Here is a 16,430-nt window from a genome sequence, read left to right on the forward strand (position 1 = left end):
AACCAAGCATGTGTCATGTACTTCTCTTCTCTCATAGGCATATAAAAGACTTTTCAAGTTCTCTTCATTAATGACATAAATTCTGATATTACTCACAGAAGACTAAAGTATGGACAACACTTCCAAAGTTCAAAAAGCCAACACTAATGTGTCATAGAATCATAGAATGGTTTGGGTCGGAAGGGATCTTAAAGATCACCTAGTTCCAACCCCCCTGCCATGGGCAGGGACACCTTCCACTAGACCAGGTTGCTCAAAGCCCCATCCAGCCTGGCCTTGAACACTTCCAGGGAGGGGGCATCCACAATCTCTCTAGGCAGCCTGTTCCAGTGCCTCACCACCCTCACAGTAAAGAACTTCTTCCTTACATCTCATCTAAATCTACCTTCTTTCAGTTTAAAGCCATTACCCCTTGTCCTATCAGTACATGCCCTTGTAAAAAGTCCCTCTCCAGCTTTCTTGTAGGCCCCCTTTAGGTACTGGAAGGCTGCTATAAGGTCTCCCCAGCGCTTTTTCTTCCCCAGGTGGAACAACCACAACTGAAGTGTCAAGTTTTGTATAGACATAAGATGTGCCACACATACTGAACAAGGCTTTTGTTGCTCACAGGGCCAAGACTAAATCTCTGCCATTAAGTCAAGAGTATGGGCACTCTAGGCAGAGGCAAACTCACAGTGGCATAAAATCAGCGTTAGCAAGATGAAAAAAAAATTATTTCCTACAAGAAAATATGAATGACACCTCACATGAGCACTGCAGAAACAGCTGTGGCAGTCTATAAAGACGTCACTGCCCCTCAGTTGTTTGTTCCCAGTAAGAGCTGGGAGAAAATATGGTGGAAGTATTTCACACCTACTTCAGCACAAAGTAGTGGATGAAGAAAACAACGCAGTTCCTTCCATTGTGGGGTGTTCACCTTCAGCTACCAAGCTACAACAACCTGCTGGGCTGATGCATTCTCCTTCTAAAGGAACAATACTTTTCACCTAGGAGCTAGGTGAAAACCACCACCGCTGTTTCTGCAGTGGTAGAATGATGACCAGTTTATACTGGCAAGATGTGCTCATACTTTGCTAGTATCACTTGCCTGAACAATGCCTTACGTGCATTACACTGCAGGTCTGGGACAGATGATGGAGAAATACATACAATGCAGCATCGAAGTATAGTGTTAGAAAATAAAAAACATAAAGCCAGAGAATGTAACATAATGTAAAGCTACAGAAATCGTGGTGAAAAAGTAAATCTACTCCTTTTTGTGTGTTTTTGGGAGTTGGGTTGGATTTTCTTGAAAAAACAGTAACAGAACTTCAAGATACAAGGTTGTCTCCCTGACAACAAGGATGAGCTCTGAGCTGAGGACATGAGCATGTGAATGACTGCATGACATTTTAAAACAGAATATATCACGACCTTCTATTATTCATAAAGGCACTTTTCAAACACTGCTGACTTTGAAAATACATTGCAATTAAATATACTTTTGTGGAAAGGAAAAGTAGTGTTATTATTATGTTGTGTGCTAAGAAAAAGGGACAGCATCCCTAACGAATGGTATGCAGACACTAGACATGCAAACACAGAAGAAAAGAGATAATTATAACAAGGTTTGTGCAGGGTTTTCCATTTCTGTGCTGATCTTTGCTAAAACTGTCAAATAGTCACAAATTGGAAAAAAAAACCCAAACAAAAAACTGATGGAACACCCATTGTTATATTAGGCAATGAAAGATTTACACACCTAATTTTGAACTGAATAAGTGCTTTGAAGCAAGCATTAATTTTTCAAACGTATTGATCAAATTCAATTTGATTTAAAAAGCCCAAATGTTGTATTTGCATAATTTATTTGGATAGCCTTGATTTTTTAAAAAAATGACTTTACTAGTGTTTTTTTCTAAATCAAAACAAAAGAAAGAAGGAAGGGAAAGAAAACAGTTACAAAGACTAAAAGGTTGGAGAAGGCTAGAATGGATACAGAAACTATGGAGAAAGCAGGAAAAAAGGGAAAGGGGTAAAATACAGAAAGAAAGAGATTTTAAAAAAAAAGATAAAAAGAAAGAAAAAAGGAGACGAGAACCCTGATTTCTAACCATCTTTTTCTTCTGTGTGATGAAGCTTGGATGGGTGTCTTCGGCAGGTGCGCCATTTACCAAGACGCTTGAAGAAATTCTCCTCTTCATCTCGCCCGTTGTCCAGGCCACCTCCTGGCCCCGCTCCTTCTGACAGCTTCACTGCACTAGTAAACTTCACCTGTGCAAAGACAGAGGGCCGGGTCAGTCTGCGCCATACCATTATCTCTTGGTCTTCCTTGCTTAGACATAAATCATCTACAGAAGGGCTGTAACACAGTGGATCACCATAGCAACACGAGTGGGTCTGCACAGATTTACGTACGCTGAAGCACTTCATCTTTTAAGCTTTCTGCTTAAAGGATTGGTCTTTCGCAAGAGGCTGTAAAGGCACAAAGAAGGAAGGAGAAGTGTGACCAACAATTAAACATTAAGTGTGTTGACAGAGCCTGCATTTCTCTCTCAGTGAACCAAGGCAGACTGACGAGCACAGTGTAGGTTTAACCTAGTCTTCACCGTGAGCCGCAAAGGTCCAGTATCAAATTCCCATGGCACTCTACTCTGAAGACTTCTGTGACTGAGTCTCATTGGCTGCAATGTCCATGTTGAGTAGAATGTTTCCCTGGACAGCTAAAACCAGCCAGATCCTGTCCTTCCAAGCTCTCTGCAATCCAGCCTGACACATTTACCTTGGAACTCTGCCTGATGAAAGACAGACGGTCGACAGAGCTGATATCTAGGAGATCTTCCACCCCATCAGCCAGGCCAGAGAGGGAGGAGCGCTTCAGCCAGTTCCCTGTTGCAGAATAAGCCACTCAGGACAATTCTGAAAATGCTTCCAAGCAGAATCTATTCATTAGCAATTGCAGCGTATTTCTCCAAAGTGGCCATGCTAGGGTATGGGAAAATGGGAGGAAAGTGTAAGGCAACCTTTTCATGTTACATGTATTAACTACCATACAAGGCCAGGTCTTGGGACTTGTAAAGGATATATTCTTTGTCTATCAAATGCTATTTGGAATATTTCTCTTCTACAGAGAGGAACAATGCCTGTGAGATTAAGGTACTAGCCTACTACTTTGGAGACACAGATTCAATATTCTGTTTTGCCACAGGCATCCTCTGTTACCTTTGGAAAATTGCTTACATTTCCCTTTGCCTCAGTTCCCCATCCGTAAAATGGAGAGAGCAGCATCTCCCAGCTTCCCTTGGGAGACTATAAAATATACCTGGACAATAAGGAACTGTGTTGCAATATTTCTTAAGACAGATATATCTATCTGTGTTTCTCTGCACATGCAATATGTATATAGAATAGGAAGAGACATACATTTACCTATGGGGAGTTTGAGTTTCTTTCGGAGGGAGATTCGTCGGGAACGGGAGCGGGAGCGCCTGTCTGTGGTGGTCCCAGAGTGAGCAGTGGTGCACTCGGATGTGTCCTGCTCAGACTGACTACTGGTATCACTCGCTGCACTCTGTGATTTGAACATCTTTCGCCAGAAGTCCTTGCGTCCCAGAACGGCCCCTTGGATTTGCTCATCACTGGAAAAAAAGGGATGCAGAGCGTGAACTGCATTTCAGTGAAGTTTGGATGCTCAGGGGAATGAGGCCTCCCTCCAGCAACCCCCTCCTAACCTCTCTATTCTTTGAGGTTGTTTCATTTTGAATTCCAAACATAGTCTCAGTGGGACATAATCAAGTTTGACAACATGCTCAATATTGTTCAAGGCACAAAATAACCATCTTTTCTACCCTGAGGAGCTTGTCGAACAGGTCATTCCAAGTTTTAGTTTCTACACTTGAAAAACAGATCATCTTCTTTAGGTCAAAATGACCCATATTGATAAGACTACACTGGTGCTTTCTACAAGCATGTGTACTGGAGAGCTTTTGGACATCACAATAGCCATTTGTGAACCTGCTGGAGTCACAGTTCTCATTAACATATTGGAATGGGGACAGCATATTTTGCTATACTCTTGAGATCTCCCATGGCTGTGGCAGGGCTCAGAGCAGAACAGCTTGCTGCAATTCTGCAGAGCAGTAAAGGGCTTTGTGTTATCCTTGCAGTCTCAGCAACAGTGAGACTTTGCAAGCTCAGTTAATGCAGAAGAATACATAATACAGAGCTCTGGGCCCTTGTGGAAGCAATGTCTTTGTACAGTGCATCTCAATGCACTTTAACAAGACAGACGGGTATTCAGAGGCACAGAGAAGTTAAATGACTTGTCCGAAGTTACTTAGGGACCAGTGGCCATTTATAAAATTTTCTGAAATTCTTAAGAGTATTGATTAAATTTACTTCAATGTTAAATGGCAGAATTCTTTGGACAGTAGAGACTTCAAACGTGCAATGCCTAACAGCAGGTGGGTTTGCTTATTAAGAAAACTGGTAGAGCACCTGTGCTGATAAGGGAAATGCAACAATCTTTGGAGACTACATGCCCAAGACAGGTCAGGAATGAGCTGGCTCTTGGGAGGCAGTAAAGGATTAATGACCCTTAGCAACAACTTGGAAGTTAAAAATTAATAGAATCATCCCCCAGAAGTACAAACAAAGCATGGAAAACAGCTGTGATGACATCTCTGAGGAATTAACACTCTATTCATGGCTATGGTAGCATGCGATACTGACAAATCTACTGCACTGTAGTTTGAAAATCTCTGGTGGTTCCCCATCAAAATCAGGGTGGGTCCAGTTGGCAGCACTGAAAATAGGCATTAGCTGGATGTTATCAGCAGCTCCTGAACAGACACTCAATGCATTTGTTGTACCATCCAAAGAGATAAGTCCTTGCTCTCCTGCCCATTTGTACTAACCCCAGAAGGAAGCTGCTGGCAATACTGCATGAAACAATTCAACATGTACTTACTGTTCTGGAGTTTGCATTGGGCGGCTTGAGATGTAACTACGGCATTCATCAGGGGCAGCTGATGCCTGGCCTTTGTCAATGATGATGCTTCCCACCTCGGATCTATACAGACAATATAAATCACCAGCTAAAGCGAATGGATGGCCCATCTCATGGTCATCACAGAGCTACATGACATGGAAACCAGCGCTGCTGAGCAGCAAAGCAGCTTTAGAGATGTACCCTCTCTTTACCAACTTACTGCCTCTATATATATAATTCATGAGAAGGGCATCAGCTCTTAGAAGCAAAGCCAAGGTTTTTAGGAGTTTTTCAACTTTCTTAATCCTTCTTCCCAACATTTTAATATGACAAGCCTCAAAGCACCAGAGAAAATTTCTTTTTGATGAAGAAGCATGTCAGGATTAGATTTCTTCTGGGTCTTGTTTTGCATACCAGGGTTTACCTGTCAGATAAACAACACTAAGGATGTGATGTACATTAAAAGCTATGTCCACACTGTTTTGGGACTGACACTATGATTCTTACTTCTCTTAACCTTTCCTTCTCCCAGTGTTTCCATTGCACTGTTCTCTTAGGCCTCTTGTATGAGAGAGTTAACACTTTTTGCTGCAAATCTATTACTGTCTCAGTTCATTAAATTTTAAAGGAGACTGCTGCCACTGTACAATTCTGTACATCAGGAACTGACATATGCTATCAAGATAAAACATACAAGCCTTTGGACTTTCTACATTTGTGTTCAGTGCATGTAGTCATACAGCCATATGCAAGCCAGTCATTTGCCTTCTCCCTCCTAGACACCCACCTTTTGCTCCCAGAAGGTTTCGGCTCTTGCTCCGTTTCCTCTGTTTTTTTTCCTGGTATTAACTTTTCAGCGCTGTCTAAGAGGGCACTGAGTGCCACTCTCCGAAATACATTCCCATGAGCCTCCTTGATAAACTGGACCAGCTGTCGGATATCACAGTACAAGCCCTGAGTAGCAAGACATCATGAAAATGAAAGAATTCAGTCTGCAGTTTGTGAAGAAACAGTGAGAATCAATAGTTTCTAAGGTACTTCAGCAGGTCATTACTTCCTTCAGCTGTTGTCTGATATACTCTCCATGTACAGGGCATGTGTTTTCTGGCTGGTATCAAAAGCTGGAAACTCCATTTAGTGCACTCAGAAGAAGCAGACAATGAGGAGCATTATTGCTTTGGAACATGCTCTGCAATGGGCTACAGCAGATGTAGAGGTATCAGAAGCTAAAACAGCTGCAATATGAGGGAGCTGCAAAGATGACTTAAAGCCTGTTTTATCCCATTCATCTAGCCCATAATCTTAAAAGGCATGAAAAAGCTAAAGGGGGGGGCGGGGGGGCAGAAAGTAGAGTGCAAAAAACTGCATGTTTTCGTTCAAAACCAGTGGGTGTCTTGGGATTTTTCTTAATTATTTTAGACCTTTACATCACGGGAAGAGAGAGGAATGACTCACTCATTCCCCAACCTACTCCAACACTCAAGACTCTTTTTAGTTCTGAACATTCATACACATCTGTGATGTGAAAAATCACCTCTATATCTGAGGGCAAGGGGATGGAGGGAACAGTTTTAACAGGACCTGATTTTTGATTTGTGAACTTCCCTGAAAGATCCTGGATTATTCTGAAAATTCCCAGCTAGGAACTGCACAGCCAGCTTTTAACAAAAAAAACCCAAACAAACAAATAATTGCATCTGTATACTGATTAAGGCTCTTTTTCATAAGATGTTGAACACAAGATTGACTTTAAAGAGTGACGCAACAACAGGAAATCCTGATATATACTCTGCATACTATGTTCTCCATACAGGCACAATTAATGGTACTATGCTTAAAGACAAGTTTCACTTTACATGCTAGCTAAAATAGGGTCCAGAAAGACATACAATTTATAAGGAAAAGTTACACTTGGTGATCCTAATCTAGATCCAACAATGGCACACGTTTTTCTGCATCCCACCACTTAATATCTGCTGAGAAACATTCCAAAGGAGGAATATCCATAAGAACAAGAGGACTTGGACATAGGCAGACTACTCTGCTGGTTTAAGATGTTACTGTGTTTTCCTTCTCCCTCTCCCTTCCCCTCACAGAGGATTACTGTCCCTTTACTGGACTTCAATGCCTCTACAGCTCTGCTGTAAGGATGGAGCACAAGAGTGTTTCTTGGCTGCTTCCATGAAAAATCCTGATTTCTGATAATAAAGGAGGTGGTTTGAGATTAGCTGCTAGATTCTGCACCAGTTTGGAAGAAGAGAGCTCATGTCATCCATTCTACTGACTGCTCTGGGGAGACAGCACATAGGCAGCAGCAACTGGCAGCACGTTACTTTCCTCCAGGTGTTTGGTAAATTGAATGTTTGTCTAAACCTTGGGAAGACCTACCAAATTGCTGTTCAGTAACTCACATACTCTGCCAGGGGCAGGCTATGTCCTTAACCAAGTAAACTGGCTTTAACTTTGCTGAAAGTTGATTTATGCTGGCTGTGGTCTTGTTCATTAATCCCTTGCTCCAGACTATGCTACTAATTCATTTGGGAAAAAAAACCCACAGAAGCTGCTTGAACGGAGAGGAAAATGCAATTCAGAGTGCACAGCTTTTTTCCTGGCTAAGTCCCCAGGTTCCAAGGCAGGCATGCAAGGAGGGTATCACTTTTATATCATGTTTTAACTGTGACTGCATAGCTTGCTACGCTCAAGGGATTTGGCTAAACTGAATTAATTCTTCACTGTAATGCCTCACTGGTGACACCCAAGTGGAAAAGTAACTTTGTTAACGTGAAATCAAGTGCTTACCAGGTTTTCTGGGCTGTGCAGCTCATGTGTAGTGGAAGCACAGCGAGTGATCAATGACTTGAACATGGCACTCACAATAATACCTTCTACACTCTGGGCTGTAGACTTGTTGTCCACTGTGGTGAAGTTATTCCCAAATCCAGCCTTGTCTGTGAAATTCAAGTACAAGCAAGCCCCCTTGTTAGGAACGGTTTAAAAAAGATGGCTTAAAGACACATGTAAAGGGATTCAGATACATGAGACAAGGGCAAGTCCCCACCTAGTATCCTATGCTCAGTTCTCGCAATCCCACCCCACAAAAATAAAGCAGAAGGGAAGGGTAAAATAAATGAGAAGAATGAAATCTTCCCAGAAATAGTTGTGGTATGAAAAAGGATTGAAAAGATCAGGACCACTCTGGCTTCCTTTTATCCACATCTCTCATTTAGACATGTATAGAATAAGGCATAAAATTTGAACAATACCTCCAGCTTTTCTATTTACTGTTCTAAAGGACAAGAGATGTTTGATTAAGCTGAAAAGTGACAACATCCATGAAAAGAAAATCTTCTGAACTACAGGAACACTGTTCTTGCAAGATACACAAGGAGACCAAGCTCTCAGAAAGAGTCAAAAAAGAATTACACATTTATATGAATAACAAGAAACATCCCAGTTTCATTAGGTGAGAGAAAAGACTTTCAAAAGCTGCATGAGCTGCCACGCTTCAAAGCATGAGCCAGTCAATAATTGATGAATACTTGGGAAACTTCCTATGGGCATCTTCTTCACAAAGCCTGCTATATAATATTTTTTGATGCTTTCTCTGGGATGCCTGGGATCAGAGGTAGGCTAATAGACTAGCCAGACTCCTTGAGTGCTTCAGAGGAGCTACTGCTATTCTGTAAACAGTCATTGTTAACTGTTGCATGCAGTGACCAAGCATAAATGTTTGGTCATTCTAATAGTACCTGGAATAATTTTCCTAACTTAAAAAAAAAAAACAACAACCAACATATATACATATACAGACACACATGCACACACGCTTGTAACTGCAGGCATGTGCATCTGTGTGTTCATGTTCTTGTTTACTCAATCTGTTCTTGCTATTTACTGCCTCACCTGAGGCACCACAGAGGGTTTTAATGCTCAATTATATCTCCATTCAGAATAAACACTGGATTAAACAGGCCATTCCAGCTGGCGCCTGGTCGTGTCATGAAGCAGAAAACTTCCTGCCTGAGGCATAGTTGAATGAAAATATTTTCTTTGAAGAGCCATGAACAACAGATACGATGAATCAAAACAGAGGCCTTCAATTTCAGGTGCACCGGGTGATACAAGATCACTAGGTGACATCACTGGGTGGTCAAATCAGAAGAGATCCAACTCCCCTGACCTGCACTCGCTAAGGATACGCTCTGTATATTCTGAGGATAGTAATTCACAATTTTTTTCTTTTTTAAAGGAAAAGAAAAGGGCGTGGCTTCTTTCTGATGGTACAGTTTAGGAATATTCAAGTGAGAGTTTCTGATGCCAGCTATACTTACTGTCAGTGACTGGCTCCATGCAGAATCCCAATAAAGCATGCAGGAAATCCACCACATTATTGAGAGAATCCCTGTTCACATAATCCCTCATGGTCTGCCGGAACTGCATCTTATCCAGTTTGTACAGCTTTGTGAGGCAGTTCTGAGCCTGCAACGATATTCATCAAGTCACATCACATCAAAGTACATGTTCGAGTTTTGCTAATAGGAGCAGGGTATTTTTTGCTCTTGCTTAACCAGTGCTCTGCTGTGCTGGCTAAAGTAACCTCCCCTAGGTGCCAGAAGGTTGGGGTCCTGTAATAGAATACAGGTTCGCCTCTGAAGCCAACAAGAAATTCAGCACCAGGAGACAGTGCACCAGTATGGGTGCCACTGTTTGGAGGTGGTGGTGAAGTTACTGCCAGCCATATCTCAAGGCCTCTCCTCCTCTCCCCAACCCCAAGGTAAAATCTCACTGAATATGAATGAAATAGGAATGTACCACCTCAGTCAAGGCTTATTGCCTCGGTGAAACAGGTTCTTAGCCTCAGGCATCTGATTTTCAGTCTCTGGCTCAGACCCAACACATTTGATGCACCTGTGCCCTGTGACCAATTTATATCATGCAAAACATTAGCTTTTTATTTAAAAGCTATTAATTGTCAACTTCTTATCACAAAAGTATCCATCCTACCAAGACCCCATGCAGGCTGGAGTTAGAGAAGCTGAAATATCAGCTCTATGGGAGACATGAACTCTACTGCTACCTACAATAGGGTTAAACTTTCCAGTAAACTCAGACATGTGATTGTCCATGCAGTCAACACAAATGGTGCATGCAAAGCAGTTTGGCCAAACGCACAGAAAATGCAGCAGACTTAGACATGTAGGAAAATCTCTTCCCATAAAGACCTCAATTTAATGAGTCTGATAAGAACCTTGGCTCAAAGAGACCTATTCATTTATGCTTAATGTTATGCATAGGCCTAAATGTTTTGCTGGCTCAGCTCCAACACAACATAAAAGCCTAATCGACATTTTGATGAATATGGTATATGTTCAACCAGTGCTCTGTGCAGAACCTTTCTACTGTTACCAGTGGGACTCTCTTACCTTATCTTGTTCCACTGTGTCCAGAACTAACATTACTGCTGCAGTCTCCTCAGTACCGAGGAGTCTAGCTAACAGAAGAACGCTGCATGATACAGAGGCAGCCAATCCATCTGAGCCATCTAGCTCAGACCCCAGAACCAAATTATAGCTCTGTTGGCATGGCTCAGGCTAACCAAAGCCATGGAGAAGCACCCAGCTCCCACCCACACCGTGGATGGGCACAGTGTAAATTCTCACTACAGTCACCAAAAATGCTCCCTGCTGCAAGCACAGAAGGCGAGGAGGAGGCATGTGCTGGAGAAAGCCTTTGAAAGGCTCCCATTTGACAGGGCATTGGACTGATCTCAGGGAGTCAAATTCTTCTGGATGAAGTCAGATATCTGGGCTACATCCTGGGCACTTTCCACTGCTTCAACTTGGGCAGAACCAAAAATGTAAGGAATCAACAGTGACCATCCACCCTGCCCTTTAAACAGGGTATGAGTCATCTTCTTCCTTGCAGCGGGCAAGCTGCCTGCAAGCACAGGGCACTCCAACTATCAGAAGCTGATGGAGCAGCCCAGCAGCAATCAATCATAATCACCGTTAGGAAAGGTGGACATAACTACACCTTAGACTTCTGGATTCAGATATGCAACCCAATATAGCTGCACCTCTTGTAAATAGCGTACTCTGTTGGGGTACCACCAATGTGAAAAATTATTTACCCCAGCTCACACAGGGGATTTGCTCCCATGTATTTGTTCCTTCCCAGACAACCCATCCATTGCGGTGGTCAGAAGCACTCTGGGCCTCAGGTGCGCTCTTAGCAAGCCCCAGGGGCTGGAAGGTAACACGATAGCTGAAAATCTGCTACGGCTGAGCTGCAACACAGTCTGTGAGCTGGGGCAAAGAGCAACACATTTACTGCGAATACAGAGAAAGCTACAGAGGGGGAAGACAGCAATCTCAGCAGCTGATGTCAAAAGTACAAGGGGGACGCTTTAATGAGCTTTAATTCTCTTACATTCTCCCGGAATACCTGGTGTCTCAGGCGATCTCCAGAGAGCCCTCGGTGTCCTTCTCCACAACCATAGGCACAACCCAGGGACTTCACAATTTTGATCAGCATTGTGAGTGCCAGCCTATGGGTGCTGACAGATAGGCCTTCATCCTGAGGGTCACAGAGGGAAAGATGGTGTGAAACCCTGGCAAAACCACTGGCATTTTGTTAGCGTTTTACTTTCAACAAATTGCTGTCCATTTCTCCTCTCAGACACGCCATTACTGAGTTGTTACTCTTGAAATGTTTACTCCAACTATTTTTCAAGTTTACGGACCAGCCCCCTCCCTTTCAGCTCCCCTCAAAAAGTCATGCTATAAATGTGAAGCCCCCTACATGCTGCTATGAATACCTTCAGCACTTACTTCAAAAAATTCTGCCTGAAAAACAGAGAGCTGGCTTGCTTGAGCAGAAAAACAAGTATCTTTTTAAAATGTCTTAGGTATTACGCTACTATGAATTGCAGCTTTGGAGGTCAGCAACAGCACCTCTGGGCCAATTCTCACAGCGATACTGAAAAATTTGTGATTTCTGGCCATCAAAGAAAACAAACTGTGCTCACACACTGGATTCTGTTTTTCCTTATAAGTTATGAATAATAAACCTGAAAAAAATCATCGTGATTTTTCAGGCTTTCAGGTTTCAGGGTTTCAGGCACTTTGACAAGATATTGAAAATGTCCATGCAAGGCTCACAAACTCTGCTTTCGGCAGCTGCTTTGCTGGAGTAGTTACAGTGCTTGAATTCCCAATCATGTTTCTTCAGTGGAACCCCAAGTGAGCACCAGAGCAAAACAAATTAATTTGTCATTGTGGTGCAAAAAAAAAAAGGAGGGAAAACAGAAGGGCAGTTGCATACGCATGCATACTCAATCTTAACAGATCTTACAGTACATTCAGGAATTGTATAAAGGGAAGCAAGACAAACCTTTTCTTGTTTTTTGTCATTCTTCTCATACGGCCCTCCTCCTCCTCCACCACCTCCATCACTTCCACCTCCACCTCCTCCACCACTTCCACCACCTCCTTCTTCTCCTCCATCTCCAGCTCCACTAACTGGGGGAGGCCCAAATCCACAAGCTGAACCAGCAGAAGCAGCCCCTTTGAGCTGGAAGGATCCTTCACTTGGTCTCTTTTCAGGGGCCTCATTTTCTTTGTTCTCACTCTTCCTCCGAACCTTCTCTACACAGGGCACCACACCAAGCTGAAGTAAGCACTCCACAATATTCAGTGCCACGTCGCAAATCCGGGAACTGATGTCATGGTTCAGGACCAAGTAAACAGCCTTCAGGACCACCTGGGAGATTCAAACAACATATTTAAAGTCAGACTTACTTTCTCTCCTAGTACTATTTAGTGCCTGGAAATTCTAGTCACAGACCAGAGACTCATTATAGCAGGCACAGTACAAACTCAGAAGGAAGTACATACAACTTTCAACCCCAAGAGCCTACAATCTAGGTGTAAGACAAGAAACCACAGGCTGGGCACAGTCAGGCAGAAAAGGAAACCATGAGATGACATCTGTGAGCCTGAGAACACTGCTTCAGTGCACCAGGAGCTGTCAAGTCATTAAGGGGAATGCAGAAAAGGTGAGTTTTAAGGTGCCATTAGAAGAAAGGTGCTATTCAGTTTTATACTATTCTATAGGGAACTTGGTGCATGCCCCAGGAACACAGCCATTACATAGTATCACTTAAGATTTGATGTGTGCATTCCACATGCACATGCGCTCCTTGCAAGGAGTAATAGGAGTTGCAGAATCTCAGAGGAGACTTTTATGATATGCACAAATGTATCTGACTGACCTTTATGTACTGCTGAGAGAAGTCATATAAAGAGGTGGAGGAAAAGCCCATCAAAACCCTGATCTCAATGGTACAGCTATATTGACAGAAGAGGGACCTGGCTTTCCTCATTCCTTGCCAATTACCGAGAGATCCAGCATGCCGTTCTTGTGGACAAAGTTGTTGGTTCCATCAATGTGATCCGTATCCTCCAAGCAACTGTAATTGATGCAGGAGTCTGTCAGGCTCCGTGGGAGGTTGGCACCTGCGAGCGGCTCATGGGGCATCTCAGGGATGGGCACCTGGTTGCAAAGCTTCCTCATGTGCTCGCTGAAGAAATCGGCATAGCCCACATTAAATGAGGCCAGGGTAGTGTTGAACGTTGCCACAGTGATGGTGGAGATCTGGGACCGCACTGCAGGGAGGAAAATGGCTACCTGTAAATTTCCATCTCTAGAGTCATGAAATCAAAAACTGAGGCTGTGCTTGTTTACAAGAAGGGAACAGCTCTTAATGCAGCTTGTAATGCTGAAGCACAAGACAGGTTCCTAATTCCTATCGTGAGTACAGGGATGAAAGCATAGATTCATTTCTTCCTTTAAGCCAGTGTAAATTAGAACAACCCCAAGCTTGCTCTAGCAGTACAGGTCCATGGCAGCTTAAGTTGATCTCAGTCAACTGGGCAGTTAAGTAGATCAGGGAGCTCAGCCAGCCTAAATCTAACCCAAAAGGGGGATTAGATTTTGGCTAGCTTTGCTCCCTGTATTGGTCCAGTGCCTGGTCTTAAAAGAAGCACTGCCCCTGCAAGACAGAGAGGAAGGACTCTGCAGCTGGATGCAGGAATGAAGGTAGGGTAACAGCAGCACCAATTTGTAACAGCTTTCTAAGTCACACCAGTTCAAAATACTTCACGACACCAGCTGAAAAAAATGGAGCAGTGTATTTCTAACAGTACCTGTGACAGTCTAAACCATCTCCAAAATGCAAAGCTGACTGATGAGAAAGGCAACGTGGTGTCTAAGTTCACAGTGCTCAGAGAAGGGACCTCATGACATAGCCAAGCTTAACTTTAAATTGGTTAGCTCAGGTAGTGACAGCATTTTAGCTATACAGGCCAATTTTTATCAAGGGTTCACCACGGTTTTACAACTCATGCTGAACTCCAGGCCACGACGTTAGTAATTTCCCACCCTTCGTGCTTTGTAAGTAGGTTTATACACCCTGTAGTATAGAAAGACCCTATGTGTCCCACAGTGTTGACTGGATCACCTTCTGCCAGACAGTACAGTAACAGGGCTATGGAATAACAAAGAACCTCTACCTAAGGCTATTTAATGTGTTCTAATGAATAAAATAACATACATCTAATAAGAATCTTCAAGCACTGACTCAGCAATGGACTGGTTATATTATGCAAATAACAACTTGCCAGAGTGGTGACTACATTTCCTCATAGCCTGTGCAACCCTGCCAGCACTGAACTAGCACTGTTTATTAGGAGAAATGTTCTAAGGCTCATAGCAGTACCTTGAACTAGGCTACAGTTTGGTCAATGATCAGGGCAGGAATTAGCTGCCTGTAATCAGAGGATTACTTGCTGGCAAGTGTGACTTTTTAATGGCATTCACTGAAATTTGCATGGTGAAGATAACAATAAAGATGGAATTAGGAAATTTTGTTCCTGAGCTATCAAGTTTGATGATTATCCAAGGGTAGCTATTTTCTGTTTCACTAAGGTTTTGCTTAGTTTGTTTTGAAATGAGTAACAAAAATCCATATCCAAATCCTGCATAAAGTAACTTTTCCTGTGTTGAATCTTTATTTCATTATCACTGATAGGGCTGACTGCTGGATGAGACTCACAGAGGCAGGGAAGGAGGACTAAGGACTCTGCATTTACACCCATGCATGCCTGCCGCATGTGCCCATGACCCCTCTTGAGCAGCTACCTAGGACATAACTAATTTTTCATCACTGCTTTTCAGTGTGTCAGCCAGAAGAAATGAGTTCATTAGCAAATGTCTCCTGGCCAGGAAAAGTAGACAACAGATGGGAAATTATGAATGACCAGTATGCTTGGATATAGTTGGTCACACAAAACAAAAGAAATATGTAATATTTGTACTTATTCTCTAACTATAGAATGGTTCGTTCAAAGTCATAGACTACTACTAGAAATAGTATGATTTGTCCTATTATTCATATAGTTGCTGTACAATTGTACCTCGGGCACAACTAGAAAATCAAGCATTCCATATGGCTACCTTTTAGAAAATATTTGGCTAGGAAGCTGGTGTAGTGAGTGGGATTACTGTCCTACAGAATGAATGCAGGTCAGCAAGACAGCCTCCATAAAACTGATCCAGGAGAAGAGCTTTGCCCACGAGACACAGAGCAGAGACGAAGGAGATGTGCCCGTGCTGGATTAGAGCTGATGCAAATCCATCCTCTCTCAGACTATCCAGATTTGTTGTGCTAAAAGCGCATGGATCTTTGAGAGCTCCAAGGCTACAGCACATATCATGTGAGTGCATCTGTAGCGTCCTAGGTATGCTGCCTGACAGCTTGTGCAGAGACAGACTGCGCCCTGCACCATGGGATGTGTGATATCCTGTTCCTTCATGAAGGTTTAAGGTTGCACTTGCCCCAAGTGAGGCCCAATCTCTATGACCAGGTTTTGCCAGTAGCACTACGCATGAGGGAGAAAAAAAAATCACTGTGTTTAGGCAGTAGGAGCAGTGCCAGCAAAGTGCTCTGGTGCAGGCAGCTCTGCTGACAGAATAAAGCTTTCCTCCGCTTGGCTAATGTTGTTTGACAAAGGTGGTGTTGCCCAGCCAACAGAAAGACTCTTCCTTCTGGAGCAGACTTCATCCCACCAGGGGTTCTCCCATCTCTGCCATTGTGGTCACACTGGCATTGCTATCTCTGCGGAGGCCTCCAAGACAGATGGGCCTCAGGGAGACTTTGAGTAAATTTCAAAGCCAGGCTTCTATTTGGAACCAGGAGAATTAAGAAAAAACTGTGATTCTCAGCACAATCCAGCAGCTGAGGACTGCAAAGGGGCATTAAATACCACAAGATTCCCCATGAAACCACTAAAGTTAGCAATACCAAGTTTCTGCCCAAACTTCTGTGCTGTGTTGTGGTAAGGCGAAAAAACACCAAACCCTGCCTTCTCCCTGCTGATGGCTGCCAATTTTTTTGACAAAC

At 43.1% G+C, this 16,430-nt stretch overlaps 1 protein-coding gene across 3 annotated transcripts in view; it reads right to left on the minus strand.

Annotated features, from left to right (window-relative positions):
- Positions 1–16,430, minus strand: part of UNC80 (unc-80 homolog, NALCN channel complex subunit) — a 133,366-nt gene that overhangs the window by 90,052 nt on the left and 26,884 nt on the right. Inside the window, exons 12-21 of one of the 3 annotated variants that reach the window (XM_050900032.1) lie at positions 13,367–13,635; positions 12,362–12,730; positions 11,414–11,545; positions 9,301–9,448; positions 7,769–7,917; positions 5,757–5,923; positions 4,949–5,050; positions 3,403–3,617; positions 2,762–2,868; positions 2,154–2,253 (exon numbers count right to left, since the gene is read on the minus strand). In XM_050900032.1, the coding sequence (XP_050755989.1) occupies positions 2,154–2,253; positions 2,762–2,868; positions 3,403–3,617; positions 4,949–5,050; positions 5,757–5,923; positions 7,769–7,917; positions 9,301–9,448; positions 11,414–11,545; positions 12,362–12,730; positions 13,367–13,635 (1,758 nt within the window). Of the gene's footprint in view, positions 1–2,153; positions 2,254–2,761; positions 2,869–3,402; positions 3,618–4,948; positions 5,051–5,756; positions 5,924–7,768; positions 7,918–9,300; positions 9,449–11,398; positions 11,546–12,361; positions 12,731–13,366; positions 13,636–16,430 lie in introns of all 3 variants that reach the window. The other 2 variants (XM_050900030.1, XM_050900031.1) reach the window with 2 other exon arrangements.

Source organism: Gymnogyps californianus, chromosome 7 (assembly GCF_018139145.2).
Source record: "Gymnogyps californianus isolate 813 chromosome 7, ASM1813914v2, whole genome shotgun sequence".
NCBI lineage: Eukaryota > Metazoa > Chordata > Aves > Accipitriformes > Cathartidae > Gymnogyps > Gymnogyps californianus.